This window comes from Magnolia sinica, chromosome 14, assembly GCF_029962835.1.
Source record: "Magnolia sinica isolate HGM2019 chromosome 14, MsV1, whole genome shotgun sequence".
Classification (NCBI taxonomy): Eukaryota; Viridiplantae; Streptophyta; class Magnoliopsida; order Magnoliales; family Magnoliaceae; genus Magnolia; species Magnolia sinica.
This window is the reverse complement of record NC_080586.1, coordinates 27,041,570-27,057,934: the sequence shown is the minus strand read 5'-3', so window position 1 is coordinate 27,057,934 and position 16,365 is coordinate 27,041,570. Positions and strand designations below refer to the sequence as shown.

The 16,365-nt window shown below is 40.7% G+C and overlaps 1 protein-coding gene across 2 annotated transcripts in view; it reads left to right on the top strand.

The window, feature by feature from the left end:
* The first annotated feature begins 12,847 nt into the window (after positions 1-12,847).
* The window catches only part of LOC131225152 (coiled-coil domain-containing protein SCD2-like), a 121,315-nt gene continuing 117,797 nt past the window's right edge, over positions 12,848-16,365 (top strand). For both annotated transcript variants that reach the window (XM_058220608.1, XM_058220607.1), the window contains exon 1: positions 12,848-13,311. In XM_058220608.1, coding sequence (XP_058076591.1) covers positions 12,934-13,311 — 378 coding nt within the window. In that variant the 5' untranslated portion in view covers positions 12,848-12,933. The remainder of the gene's footprint in view (positions 13,312-16,365) is intronic.

The window sequence follows — 16,365 nt, the reverse complement described above, 5'->3', positions numbered from 1 at the left end:
TTGTTTAAATTTGCTTACTCGACAATTCGATCTCGTCCAGTGCATTCCTTACCAATTAATTTAGAAAACTTGCAATCATCCCCCTTTCTCTCAGTTGATTGCTCATTAAAACGATATTTATCAATCCATTCATTCTACTTTCCAGTATACTAGTGCGGCTTTTGAGCTTCCCAGCTTCCTAGATCAATCCCAAGTATTGGATACTTTCTTTGACTGGTGGGAGAGCCATTACAAGTGACTGGTTAATAAATCTCCTAAGCTCATCACTGCGAAGCTCTATTCCTTAATGGAATTACGATGAAAGAAGAAAGCGGCATCCCAACCAGCCATAACTTCCATCCGGAAAACAAATAAACTGGAGAATAAGATAACCAATGACATTATTGCAGTAATTCCTACGACCGAGACAACTCCGAAACCAAAATGCCAGAAAGTTATATTGAAATGACTTATTTTTCAAAAATCTTCACCTCGACCATCTTCATCCACTCCCGAAGAGGATTCTCGATTTGGGAACTCCTCTCGGTCCAACTCCACGACCTCCTACTTTACTCATTACTCACATTGGCTCAACTCAATAACCAAAACCAACGACACGACCAACGTCAATCATAACATGCGAGTGAAATCAATCTGGTACTTTTCGCTCGACGTCGTGTCTTCTTTTAAAACATATTTCAAAACCAAATAATGTCCAGGGCGCTCTGTTGAAGACTACGCCAAGAAAATTGAGGAAGGTCTCAGACATCATAAAGACGCTCGTTATAGTTGATGCTAGAATCAATAGCAACAAGATAGGGAGAGATTGAATGGTCCTAATCTCCCTTTTGGCAATAAATATCTCATTATATATCATCACAATCCACCACCATTCCCAACTTCTACTCGAGTGATGGTAAAAATCTTAAGAAATCCCCAGTTTGTGGATAATCGATTCATCACTAACGTTGTCTGTTCCAATTTAGGTGGATGTTATTTTCATTTTCATACATGTTCACGTCTCTCTTATTAGTTTCTTTCTAACCTCATGCTTATTATAGTTACTTGGGAGGTGTTAGCAATAGAGAAGCAGGTTGTTCAAGAGCCAATGCTTTAGCAAATCAAACAAACGACCAATATCATCGAGGCAACAGAGGTGCAAGCCATCGATTCCAAAGAGACAATAAGCAATGAACCCCTTCATCGTAATCTTGCCTTAGAGATTGCGGTTGCCGACACAAAACCAGCATACATAGTCAGACATCCTCAGATGCCGACCATTATTATCCTATAAGAAGATGAAGAAAATGAAGATGAGAGGGACGAGCAACCTCTAACTTCAACCAAATTTTTAAAAGAGAATCATCTTCGTAATCCACTCTAGTATCTGCTCAACATCTTTCTCTAATCGTGGAGCCTCTTCCTGACAACAAAGAACCACTTTGATCGAATGCAACATGTGAGGTTACCATCTCTGGTCAGACTGAGGCCACATAAATTCAGGCGGCCGATGTATCTATTCATGAATTGGAACCAATGCCTGATCAAACGCCACAATCGATCGATGATAATTCAGTATCTCTTGAAAATATTGAAGACAACATTTCTTGTCCCAAGCAAGCTCTTAGCAATGATATCTACAGAGCTGAATCTCATATGCCCTCCATCGAGCTACAACAACATAAATATGAAATATAGGCAATTGTATGCTTGGGGGTATAGGAAACTACATTGTCTAAGCTAATCAAGAAGCTCTCTAAACTTATCGACCACTTTTAAATTCCCCCTCTCTCTTAGATGAAGGTCTCATGACCAAATCGCCACCACTTAGGGAATTTTTTGCTCTCATGAAAGAGCTTCGTGAGCTTTACGTCGTGATTGAGCATGAAGACGACCCGATCAGAGGCAGAAGTCATCAAGAACGTCAGAACCTTAAAATAGGCATATCACGCAAACTGGAATGAGTTACTCGACATACTATATATGATTTTGGGGTAGGACGAGCTACTTTATCCAACCAACTAGGAAAAGTTGGATTGCCCATGCCGAATTTGCGAGATTCTATCAAATCGACGGTCGAATTCCATGTTTATTTCTGTTTTTACTATTTTTAATAAGTTTTAGTTTGATTATAACTCTTCATCCGGTGGGCTTTAGGAGTTGTGTCCAACATGAAAAGTGTTTATAAAAATTAGGAGAATGACGTGGTTAAGCCACATAGGACACTTACTATAAATAGTAAATTTACTATTTATAGTAAGTTACAAATTTTAGGGAGTTTTAGTTGTAGTTTAATTCCGAAACTTATTCTAAAGCTTGGTATCCCTATTTAAAGGGTTGTAAATTCGCTTTTATAATCAATCAATCAGATTACAAATTTTTTAGAATTTATTTATATTTTTTCTTGTTCTTTTCCTCGTGGATTCAAGAAGTCTCTATGAGGAGTATAGTATCCTCGAGGAAGATGGTGATCAACCTCATCACGTTCATCCTTGCGTCAATTGGTATCAAAGCGAGGACTTCCCTCGGGCCGATGACAAACAATAAAGGTATGAACCAAAATCCTGTGGACGATGATCCAGAGATTTGTTATCTTTCGAAAAGAATGAAAGCTTTCCACCGGAAGAGTTAGTTGACTATGCAAGGGCTTTAGGCAACCCTCGACTATATTGCCGATGCGCTAATTCTGCCTCGAGCCCAAGGTGATGTTCAATTGCCTGTGATCGCTATACGAAACAACACCGATTTTCGCAGAACACCCATTGATAATGGTGAATCGCAGGCCACTAATGTGAACATGAGGAAGCCATTGTACATGCCAAGGGTAGAGATAAATTTACAACGGCACAACATCTTTCGAACAAGGTGCACTGCATACCAAAAAGTTTGCAATGTGATCATTAATGTCAAGAGCGATGAGAATTCCGTGTCGAAAACAATGATGGAAAAGTTACAATTGAAAACAGAAAGGCACAGATCTTCGTACACGATTTGATGGATCAAGGAGGTCAACAAAATCAAGGTAACCGAGCGATGTCATATATCATTTTCCATTGGTAAATATTATAGGGGCGAAGTAGTGCGTGACGTAGTCGACATGAAAGATTGTCACATGTTACTTAGTCGACCATGACAATATAATATTGATGCTATGCATAGAGGTTGGGATAGCATATTTATATTTATTAAAGATGATAAAAAGAATATCCTCACCCCTATGGGAACGGAAAACCAACCCAAGACTTCTAAAGTGGAGGGACAATCTTTCCTAACCGAACATGATTTGTTAAACAATCTATGGAAATAGGAGATGTAGATGCATTAGTTAAAAAATAAAAATATATAAAGCCTGTGAACATCCCAGAGGATTTAAAAACAATGTTACAGGAGTTCAAGGCAATTAGGCTCAATGAACTCCTTAATAAATTTCCTGTCATACGAGATATACAAACTATTGAGGAAGGAGCTGGTGGTGAGGGATGGACGACCGAAGATTGTGAAGAATCTTTGGTCGTGAGGTGATTACTGTACACCCCACGGAAGGGGTTACATCCATTACGATATAATATATTCCATACGCGGTGCACTGCCAATGGTAAGGTCTGTGATGTTATCATAGATAGTGGTAGTAGTGAGAACATCATCTCGAAAGTGATGGTAGATAAGTTGCAGCTATCTACGATAAAGTATCCTTCCCCTTACTCAATTGGTTGGATTAAAAGGGAGAACGAGACCAAAGAAACCAAACAATGCACTATCTCGTTTTCAATTGGTAAAACTTAGAAGGATTAGATACTTTGTGACGTGATCGACATGACAGCATGTCATATGTTACTCAGTTGACTATGACAGTTAAACTGTGATGTGACTCACCGAGGGTGAGACAACGTTTACATCTTCGTTAAGGACGGTCGAAAGATAGTTTCCTGCCCCTATGACACCAGAGAAACACCCTAAAGCTTTTAAAGTAGAGGGGAGCTCCCTCTTGACCATTCGGGATTTCGTGGAGGAATCCAAGGAAATTGGCGAGGTTTACGCCGTAGTAGTAAAGGACAAGGAATCGAAGCCCTTAGACATTCCTCTAAGTTTAAGGCCATTTTTGAAGGAATTTAAAGAAGTCTGGCTAGAAGATTTACCCGATGGATTGCCCCCCATGAGGGACATCCAACACCACATAGGCCTTGTCCCTGGGGCTAGCTTGCCCGACCGCTCTCACTATAGGGTGAGTAAAAAAGAATGTCAGATCTTGTAAGCACAAGTGAAGAAACTGATTCATACTAGTTAAGTCAAGGAGAGCGTGAGTACATGTATTCTTTCAGCTCAACAAAGCACAAGAAAATGGGTAATAAATATTTGCGTCAGAAGTTATCTGAGAATCATAATAAGTCCCTTAAGTAACTCGGGGATGAGTTTTTTCCAAATGGAGGGGGTCTAATGTAGGACATGGCACAGATACATTCTTAACATGGATGGACCAAAAGAATGTGGACCGTAAATTGATCATAACTTTTGATGCGGGTATCATTACGGCGCACCTGATTGAGTATCAAGAACCAAAGCACACGAGGATTGGAGGACAAGTTCTTTTAAAGTGGAGGGGACTGATGTAGAGTGATTTGCATATATTTTCATGTCCAAGATGGATCAGAGAAGGCTCGATCGGAAGAAAAAGTCATCGAGACCATCAGAACCTTAAAACAGGCATATCTCATAAACCAGAATGAGTTACTCAATGTACTATATATGATTTTGGGGGTAGGACGAGCTACTTTAGACAAATAACCTAGCTATGCCCATGCTAAATTTGCAAGATTCCATCAGATCGACAGTCAAATTCCATGTTTATTTATATTTTTACTATTTTTAATAAGTTTTAGTTTGATTATTACTTTTCATCCGTTGGGCTTTAGGAGTTGTGTCCAACATGAAAAGTGTTTAGAAAAATTAGGAGAATAATGTGGTTAAGCCACATGGGACACTTACTATAAATAGTAAATTTACTAGTTATAGTAAGTTACAAATTTTAGGGAGTTTTAGTTGTAGTTTAATTCTGAAACTTATTCTAAAGCTTGGTATCCCTATTTAAAGGGTTGTAAATTCATTTTTATAATCAATTAATGAAATTACGAATTTTCTAGAATTTATTTCTATTTTTCTTATTCTTTTCCTCAAGGATTCGAGAAGTCTCTGTGAGGAGTCCAGAGAAGCTCCGCGGATTCAGAGTAGTTATCCTCAAGAAGACGGTGATCGACCTCATCACGTTCATCCCTGCGTTAGGTTGCCTCTCTCTCAAAGACCGAGGGTAAAGACCTCCTTTGCACATTGACCGTCTTTTCAGGTGATCCTTTCAGGATGTCCGGCCTCAAGGCTAGCTGTGCCATTTAATTGACGTTTATGTTCTAATCTCGAGTTATATGCATTAATTCTACCTCATTGATGCTATCCAACATCTGGGATGCCAAGGCATATAAGGTAAGTGTTGGGTTAGTGCATTTGAACAATCATGTCATTTGGCTTATCACTAATTGTGAATCACACATCACTGTCACATTTCGCACGCTTAATTCCACTAGTAATTCTAGACCAATTATTATAGCCTCGTGATTGGCTTGATTGTTGGTGCATTTTAATTCCAACTAGAACACGAATTCTTGCATATTCCCATTTAGAATGATCCCAGCCCCTTAAGCTTTATGAGTCTTTGATCCATAAAAAAATAGCTTTTAGGGAGTTAAAGACACTTGATACAAGTCTAAAACCTCTAAGAAAAGTTAGTTTTCTAAGTCAGATGTATGATCATTCAAAAAATTGGCTATAGCCTTACCCTTTACTGATTTATGGGGAAAGTAAATAAAATTGAATTCAGACAGATCTAAAACCTATTTACCAATTTAATTTCTCAAAATTAGCTGGTTCAACATATATTTTACTACATCGGTCATTATATTAACTCTTTTGGCCAACAAGAAATGTCTTAGTTTGGTGGTCGCAAAATATAGAGATAAACATAACTTTTCTATTGCCGAAGATTGTCTCTTGATATCGAGGAGCATCCGACTCAGATAGTAGACTACTCACTCCTTCTGATCGTTGTCGTCTTGGGCTGGTAGTGATCCGACCAACTTTGGCGATGCCACAACATGCAACTTAAGCGGTCGACATTTGACTTGTGGCCTTAACACTGACGACTTCATTAGATGATCTTTTAAATTTCTGAAAGGCAACTGGTATTATGCCTCCCACTTGAATTCAATACCCTGTATTCTTCTTAATGACTTGGACCACATTTGAGATCCACTCATCATACGTAATGTGCCTGATGAAACTGGCCTTCAACAGTCGTTCGATCTCTTTCTTTATTTTTTGAGTGACCTCCTCTGTCATTCGCCTAGGCGGTTGCCTGTGTAGTCAATAACCTTCATTTATTGGTATTCTGTGATCAATCGGACTTCGATCTAGTCCTGACATCTCATGATAAGACCATGTACAGCAATCGACAAAATCTCTAAGCAAACCAATGAGCTCAACTCTATCATGTGGTTTCAACAACCCATTAATAAAAGTTGGCTTAGTGTCGTGCTTGGTTCCTAGATTCACCTCAACCAATGGATCTTGAACCTGAACCTTAGAGTCTTCCAGTTTATCAGGTGCTTCCTTTAATTTCATGTCAGTCTCATCCTCATCAACCAAAACAATCATGTCGACCAAGTTCACAAGGCAACCACCATCGACACTTTCATGCTTTCTTCGAGCATTCTTATTATAGCCATGAAATTGGCAATTCACTTCTCATTTATCAGTGTACTAGTCATGTGACCTCTTTGATGGTGTAACATGGAACCTGCCAAGAGGGTACAATGTCCCTTGGTTGGTTATCTACTAGACGAATTATGGTGGTAATATCACATACGACACTTTCTGGGTTCTTTTTCACAAATATCCTAGCTGGTCGTCCATGCTTGTTCCTTCCGGTAAAGCGAATCGGCCATACCTCATCTCCATAGTAATAGGCGTCATTCGCATTTGAGGTAGCAAAGAATGGGTTGTTATAGGCCAGTACCAACTTGACTTTATATCGATTCCAAAATATTATGAATTGATGTAAGGACAATGGGATGCACACAAAAGAAATAGATCCAATCCTTCCTGAGCAACACATTATAACTGGGTGAGGTATCGACCACAAAGAAAGTGACTAATACTCTTTTAGTGCCTATGGTCACGTTGACTGGTAGCACATCATGTGTGTTGGTGACACATCCATTAAAGTTATTGACCATTACCCCAAATGGGATCAAATCAGCCATAGTTTTTTCCAATTTTGGCATCATTCTTGCTTGGAGAAGATTAACAGTAGCCCAATTGATAACCAAGATTCTGATGACTAGGCAGCCCTCGAGGTGAGCAGATATGTAAAACGGTTTAAAATGCTAAGTCATATCGTGAGTATGCCTTTCTATTACCACCCTTTCAGATGATTCCCTTGACTCCATGGTAACAGTATTTACCGATGGTGTCTCGTTCACTCTCGGTGCTTCCTTGATCACTTCTTCTTAAGGAAAAGAAGTATATTGTATTATTACGGAAGGACCGAGTTCTTCCATATCGCTCATCATTTGACTGGGTTGGGATGGTCTGGCTTGAAAACTGGATGGGAGAGTGAGTACCATGTTGCAATGAAACACAACGGTTGACAATGATCTGAAAACAATTTTTGAACTCGAACATTGCCCCCCCAAGTGTTTCCAAGCCGTAATGCTCATCAGAACTTAGATCAGAATGTTCGACACTCTCATCGGCCATTGAAGTTGCCTCTACCTATTTGAAAATAGCGATGATACTTCCAATGCTTCATTTGTCACCATTAGTTCCTCAATCAGCAGATCGTCCCTTGAAAACCACTCATCGTTGAGATAATTGGATAAGTCATCACGATTACTAATATTGCTAAGTTCTACGGTACTATTAGACTGGGTACCGTCTTCTATGACGTAATCGTTCACAAATGATTTTAGAATTGTTTTAACTGTGTTTAAAATTAGTTGTTCCTCTGATTGTGAAACTCTCTAAAATGGTTGTGACTGCCTAGTTCCCAACTGACGTGCATTATCGGTTTATGCCAATTCTCTTTTCATGGCCGCTTGACGCCGCTACCAATGATGTTTATGCGCTCAAGTCATTACCTTAGGGGTGGCTGAGAATTTAGGATGCATGACTCTCTTATAGACTCCTTTCTGAGTCAGTGGAGGCTTGATCATCATTTGACTTGAAAGTCTTTGTTGAGGTCGACGGTCAAGGGGTTAGAATGCTTTTCATGGTCGGTAGGTCTCTCCCTTGTTGATCCTTTTTTGGAGTTGCATGTTCGATTTGTATTGTTGGCTGAGGTGGGGCTTCCACGTCCTGGGCCATTGTTACACAGCGGCTACATAATGATGAGACTTGACCGCCACATTGCATTACTCTCGATTGTTCTGCGAAACTTGTGGTTGCTGTATAGGACTAGTATTGTCCCAATCTCACACGGTCACGACGCACCATGGTAATGACCAGGACCAAGACCAACTCTTTGCCTTGATCAATCTAATTTCCGTAGGTTCACTGTAGCCATGTTGACGTCTAGATTATGTGGAAATAGATTGGTATCTATCAGCATTGCTTCTTTCCCTTTTTTCAGGAATTTCTACAGTCTTCGATCATTATTATCTTGGAAGACATTCCTGAACACAACACACTTGTTAGTAGAGTGGGAGCGCGTTCTATGCCATTTACAATATTCAACATTTTTTAATTCATTGATTGTGGGTATTTTGTGATTAACAAGAACTTTAATGAACTTCTTTGCTAACACCATCTCGAATATCTCATCGAGCCGGGTGATATCAAAGGTATATACCTTCTGAGCCTTTTGCTTGGTTGGCGCAGTTGTTTTAGCCTTGACCAGTGTTGAGTAAATGAGTGCCTTTTTTGCCATTACCTCGGTAATTGCAACCTCATAGCTAGGGTTGTGATAATATGTTCCGATTAACAAATTCTTTTGCCTAGCTCCTTCCTGGAGAAACCCCTCATACCTGGAAACTTTTTTGGTTAAATTACACAAATCTACAAACTCCGTTCCGATGAATTTCTTTTGGAGTTTATATTCTAGGTCGTCTTGTGCAAGTTGCACAAATTCATCCTCATCGTGATAACCTTACACCGACTTTTTTCTCTTTTAAACTAGGTGAGGTAACTCTCACAAGATTCCCTTGGCAACTATCAGAAATGTGCGAGATCGATCATGGTCATCTCCTTCTCCTTGGAAAAGAACTAGGCATAGAACTTCTCCTCCATCTCTTGCTATGTATGAACTGAATTTGATAGTAAGTTGGAGTACCGAGTAAAGGGCATTGTTGTCAACGAATTATCGAATAGTTGCAACTTGTGATATTCATTGTTAGCCAGTTCACCACACTGCATAGTAAATCAACCTACGTGCTCAGTGGTCTATTGACCTAGATTGGCCTAGAATAAGGTAAAATTCGGTCGATAGTTCCTTGACAATGGTTGCTATCGGTCAATCCATTTGGGATAAAGCTTATGGTAGACCGGGATGGTATTGTGATTTATTACTTGGACTACAACCTCTTGGAACATTTGCATGATCTAGTCACGATTTATCTGCTATGATTCATCCACATGTGGCGGGTCAGGACCTACTTAGGGTTCTGTCCCTCATGAAACAATAGATTTATGGGAAGATACTGGAAGGGTTGTCCTCCTTGTATACCCTAATTTCTAACTTCATGGACAAAATTCCTAACCTCCCAGTCTGGTCGCCTGAACTTGGCGTGTAATGGAGCATTCTGTCCCTCTAAGATTGGGACATGAGGCAAGCTCTGCTGTAGGGGAAGCATCATACTGCATTACCGTAGGTGCTCTTTTAGTGATGATGGCCATTAATGGGTGCATGACTTTGATTCGGTTAGCCATTCATCTATTCACAGTCGTAGTTTGAACATAGAATTGCTTAACTTGAGCATGCACTAACTCTGCCTGAGCTCTCCCATATTCTTGAACGTGCTGAATACTCATTTGCACATCCTTGTTATCTCTCTAAGAGATGCAGTCCGAGAGGTCATCCCCTCCTAGTTCATGGGATTGAGTGTTGGACTATTATTCAAATTCAATTATTCGACGGCCGCTTGAACCAGTACGTCTTTGGTCAAAGGTGGTAGGGTTGGTGTCAAAGGTTCTTCCCCAACAATTCGATTTCTTCTTCTATTCATATTTTCAATTAATCAAATGGTAGTGTTACACTGGTAAGTAAACCAAAGTAAGTGTCCCACCGTGTGTGCCAAACTTATGTTGTGATTCGATTTCAAATTTGGTCACGTGATTAGTGTGGGCATGTTAGAATTGAATGTGCTCCTCAGTTCAAACCGAACAACTACAACCCCAAGCGTCAAGATAGGCAGATATGTCAATGGTATATGACCGAGTTCCAATGAGATTGTTTGCTTATTCTGCCACTTGTAGTGTTACTTTAAATGATCAAGCGATTGTTAAGAGGGTGGGGTTCATCCTTTGAAAGTAGGTCACACCTCTGCCTTCCATACGAAATGACTTTTCTCTTTAGTACATATAAAACAAAAAGGAAATTCTTATAGTCGACCGTGGAGAACAATCGTAAAATGTCTCTTTGGAAGGAGAACTTTGCTTAATACTCGAATTGAATTCAATGTATGAGCATAGACTCAGATTACAGCGAAGGTTAACAACTACTTTGATTACTGCTATAAATTATACTAAGAAATGTAAATGGTAGGTAAGTAAATATTACATTAAGCAATTTAAACTACTGGTAAAGATAAGGATTACACTAGTGAATGTAAATGATTGATAATTGAAAGGATACTTGAGAGATATATTTGATTTGGTTGGTACGAGATGATTTCTTGTATTAACTTCCTTCATTATCTATATTAGATTGATCGCCTAGATGCTTCCCACGCTCTGATAGTTGTTGTAACCATTTTAACACGTTATGCTTTCCGTACTTTTGAACCTGCCATCTATCTTGATAACCACTTCAGCATGATCACTATTTGCTTGACCACTTTCTCCTAATGGATGACGTGGCGATGCTCGATAAACACCATCCGTATTCTCGCAAAATCCTTTATGTATATCTTTGGAGATCTTCAAACAGACTACGCAACTCTCTCTTGATTACATGCAACCTTTCTTGATTGGCTCTCGTAGAAATTAATATAAATAGGGATAAACATGAGCCATGCGACGGAAACAGTGAGAAAAGAAATGTCAACAGTTGTAAACTTCTTGGAGCCCACTATGATGATTATATGGCATCAAAATTGCTCATAAGGTTACTAACATTGGGATAAATAGTAAGCACAAATATAATCTTGATTGAAAGCCTTTGTTGCCCTTAGAGCTGTACGTGAGCCGAATTGAGTTGAGCTTGGCCCAGTTTGGCTCGACTCGGCTACCCTAGCTTGAACTCAGCTTGACTTGGTCCTTAAGCTTGATTGGCCAGCTCGGCCCGGCTCGATCATCAACTCGGGTCAGCTCAAGTCGAGTTTGAGTCGAGCTTGAGCTCGATCTTTTGAGCCAAGTTCGAGTTCAAACCTACGAGCCTAGTTCGCGTATAGATTTTAGGAATTTTAATGCATATAATATATGATATATACTATCATATATAATATATAATTTATTTAAATATAAATATTTACAAAATATTTATATTAAGTGATCTGACTTGGATCGGTTCAAATAATTCAAGCTCCAGTCAAGCTCAAAATTTTTATGATTTCAAAAAAATCAGTTCGCCTGGGCTCAAACCTAACTTTGAACCGAGTCAAATCGACTTTCATCAAGTCGAGTCAAGCAAGTTAACCAAGCTATCTCGGTTCATAAACATCTCCGGTTGCGCCTGCAAGGTTTCCAATGGCATGCGTTCAATCCATAGCGTTTCTAATTTCTAACGGGCATATATGTGCCCCCACGTAACTTCCGACCACAGGAACTTCGCTGTGACCAGTGGCACAGGCAATCCCTGTCCCTTTTCCTTGTTGTAAGTTCATCAGTAAATAGTGATTGTCAAAGTCACTCACTCAGCGTCGTTTTCTTATTCTTGCCAGTAAAGCATATATTCAACGATCGGCGGTTCCGATCATCGTAACACCCACCATGTGGGGCCACTGGCCACGATGGATGATGGTCATGACTCACGCCAAAGGAACTGAGGCCTCGTGCAGTTGAAACCATTTACTTCCTCTCAATTTTGAGCTTATATCTGGCAAAATGGACGGCATGGATAAAACCCTTACATCACTGTGGGCCTCACAGAGATCTGTCTGGACGGATTATCTTCAAAGAGTCTGAGTTTTGGAGTTAAATGCAACCAATTGAAAATTAATTTTTCATTGTTCTAAACTCAAAAATAAATAGGGACAGTCACAAACACTCATTTTGTATAAGTTTCTTAATCTGGCTCATTTATCATACATTCCAGAACATTAACGGTTTCGATGATTGAACCACTCATCTTGTGGGCCTATGAGGGCAGCGACAGACGCTGCACCTAAATCGCGACGGAGGAAAAGCCAATTATTTCTTTACTCCGTTTTCTCCTGGCATTACCTCCGTCCTTCGTCTCTCCATCTTATAAAATACTGCCTACGGAAGCGGAGAAACCTTCAACAGACAAAGAAACCGCCACTGCCAAAAGAAAAAAGAAAAAAGCCCTTCAGAAGGTTTCAAACGCGTATAGTAAATAAATGCAATTCCTTCATCGAAATGAAAAGCGCGCCAAGATGAAATTTCATCCAAATGACAGTTAATTTCAACGGCATACCAGAAAGGTGGAATTTCACGTACGTTACATGCACATTACCATTTCATCCGAATTCCGCCGCATTTTATTAGAATTTCAGCTTCATTTCTGTCGAAGGCATGAATCGGGTGCGAACGCGAAGCCCTGTTTACGTCAGGCAGAAGAGCATTTCCAGCTCAACCGGTGCGTCTCCCATGATGTCTCCCATGCACCGCCACATGCGGTCAGGATCGATCGGCGTGGGTAACTCCAGACGGCCGCAGAACAATGCGGCGAAAGCTGCTGCTCAGAGGCTTGCGCAGGTCATGGCCCACCAACAGACGGATGATGAAGATGACGATGATGACGATGATATGTCTGTTGATTATGAGCCGTTGAGTGCTTCCAGTAGCAGTATTGGGATTGCTGCCGGGAGGGCTATGAAGCCTCCTTCTCCCAGGTCTTTACGATCTCTTGGCCCCCCTTCTCCTAGGGCGGCACGATCTCCCTCCCCTGCGGTAATCTTTTGTTAGAGCTTATGATTGTCAATTAACGTAGAAATGGTACAGGCGGGGCCCACATTTCGTTAACTGGTGTATTCCACATGGATGGGACATGGCGTAGTATCTACCCCATCAGATGATGGCATCCATGAAAGTGAATTAATTAAGGAAATTGGTCCGATCCAATGGTTAGGATCAGTGGATGGGGTAGATATTTGTCGTGTCTCTGATCCACAATGGGACCCACTATTTTAATGGATTGGATCGCAATTAGGTGGTCGTGATGAGTGAGATAGAATCAGAACATGAAAGTTACATTTTTATGGAAGTTTCTATAATTTGATCATGATAACTGCATGTAGATATAGCCTGTCAATATTAGGAATGCATGCATTAACTGAATGAGATTGCATAAACGGCATTGGCATGTGAGTTCGTCTCGTGTTGGTCATGACTCACACTTGTCCGACATGCATTAATCCATGGGGCTATCATGAAGGGATGCTTAGATTAACTGTTCATCTTCTCTTCAAATTAATGGATGGGCCACATTCCCCAAATCATGCTGACCGGATGATCTTGACCATCGACTTGTGGAGTTGAATTTGGACCTTTTGGCAATTCCTCTTTCAATCTTCTCCATTCAACTCTACCAATTGATGAATATGATTATTCGTTCATCCTAATTATTGGACTGCGGCCCATCCTCAGGAGCATCCAGTGGATATACAGTTCTGCCAAACATCTCCGCGCTGGAGCAACACTGACCAATGCATGCTGGAGGAGTGATAAATTCAGTGTAACAGATGGAGTCACATTATGGGTCCTTAGAACAATGGAAAAGCATGTATAAAAATTACAAGCGAAGCGCTAGTTACGGAGAGGCCGGACCAGAAGCAATGGTGAAGTAGACTCTCATGGCATGGTTAAAGTCATTGACGTGACATGATTGAAATGCTGTTATATGCACATCGTATGTTTAGGTAATAAATCCTACTCATCTGGAAATATCCATGTTTTAAAACCTGGACTGGACTGGGGAACCAGTTTGGACTGGAACTGGGCACCAAAACAGTCCAGGTCACCATAAACTGTTCAGTTATGGTACAACTGCTTCTTAAATAAAGACAACTAAATCTGTCAAACAGGAATTGCTATTGATTGGAGCAATGTCTAGCTAAGCCGTTGCTCTCCCCACAGTAGCTAAATCTATCGGAAGATTAAGCTGCTGAAGAGGAAGATCATTGACTGGACAAAAGGAGGTTTGGGAAGGTAGGGAAGTAGAGGTGGCATGTATCCTCAGGGAGATTCAAGCCATAGACTTAAAAAAGATGAAGGCGTTGAGATCACGGAGGAGGAGAAATCTAGGTGCAACCTTTCTTTGACTGCATTTTGCAGCTAAGGAAGAAGAGATTAAGTGGAACAACGATCTCGTGCCATGTCGCTTAAGGGGATAGAAATACCAAGTTTTTAATGGTATTGCTAGTGATTGGGCAAGGCATAACAGGATTCACAGCTTGGTGGTGGAAGATGAGCCAGGTGTGCAACCAGATTGTTCAGTACCATAAGGAGTTGTTGTTTGACAATGGATGGAGTAAACCTTGGCTAGATAATCTCCAAATCAAACAACTTGGCAAGGAAGATGCTGCCTGTCTCAAACGCCTCTTCTATGAGGAAGAGATTAAAGCCGCGGTGGACTTGTTGGGTAGGGATAAGGCCCTGGGCCCCAACGGCTTTCCTATGGCATTCTTTCAGATATTTTGGGATGTGGGATATGGGAGAGCAGGCGGATTGCAGTTGAGATGAGGGCTTCATTTATAGCTATTATTCCAAAATTGAAGGTGCGGAGATTCTTTTAGACTTAAGGCCAATACGTCTTGTTGGGGTGCCTTATAAGATTCTGGCTAAACTTCTCATTTCCATATTTCAGGATTTCCGAACAAAATCATTTCCGAGCCGCAAGGAGCATTTCTGGTGGGTGGATAGATCCTAGATAGTGCTCTAATCGCAAATGAATGTGTGGGTTCTTGGCATAGGGCTAACAAAATGGTCATATGTGTAAGTTGGATATTGAAAAAGCATATGACCACGTAAGTTGGGATTTCCTAGATTACATGTTGGGAAGAATGGGTTGTGGTTCGAAATGGAGAAGGTGGATCTAAGCGTGCTCAGTTTGGCTCGATTTTCTGTCCTTGTTAACGGTTCTCCTAAATGCTTTTTCCAAGCATCTAGAGGTGTGAGGCAAGGCAACCTGCTCTCCCCGTTTTTGTTTGTTGTAGTGGCTGAAGCTTTCTTTTTTTTGAAGGATGAGTAGCTGAAGCTCTGAGCAGAATGTTGGAAAAAGGCCAATCTACCGGGTTGATTTATCGTTTTAGGGTGGAGAACGTTGATTTTCAAATCTCTCAAGTTTGCTGGCAACACGCTCATCTTTTGTGATGCTGACAAGGTGATGGTGGACAACTTAAGTGGTGAGATGTTTGAGGTGGTCTTGGCTAAAAGTAAACATTTTAAAGAGTGAGATGCTTGGAGTTTGTATGTCAAAGGAAGATGTGGCTAGAATGTGGAGGTTTTTGGGTTTCAGGCCAGGGCACTTCTGTGCACTTACGTAGGTTACGTTTGTGTATTGATAAGGCTGCAAACCATTTGTGGGGTTAAGAGGAAATAATCTAGATGGAAGAGTCAGCATCTCTCCTTGGGTGGAAGACTTATGCTCATCAAGGCAGCCTTATCAAATCCACTGATCTTCATGTCCCTTTTCGGATGTTTGGAGGTGGTGTTGGATAGGTTAAACCGTGAATTTCTTTGGCAAGGTGCTGAGACTAAGCAAAAATTCCACTTACTTAGATGGAAGGGGTTTGGAAATCCATATCGCATGGGCGGGAGTTAGGAAGCTACGTGAAATGAACCTTGCTTTACTTGTTAAATGGCTTTGGTGCTTCGAAGGGGGCAGTATGACACTCAAGAAGGGGGCTGGTAGGTCAAAGATTCATCAACCTGCAGGGCGTCCGGAATGTGGAAGGCATCTGGCAGGGTTAAGAACATAGTTAAGGAAATTGTCCACTTTTCATG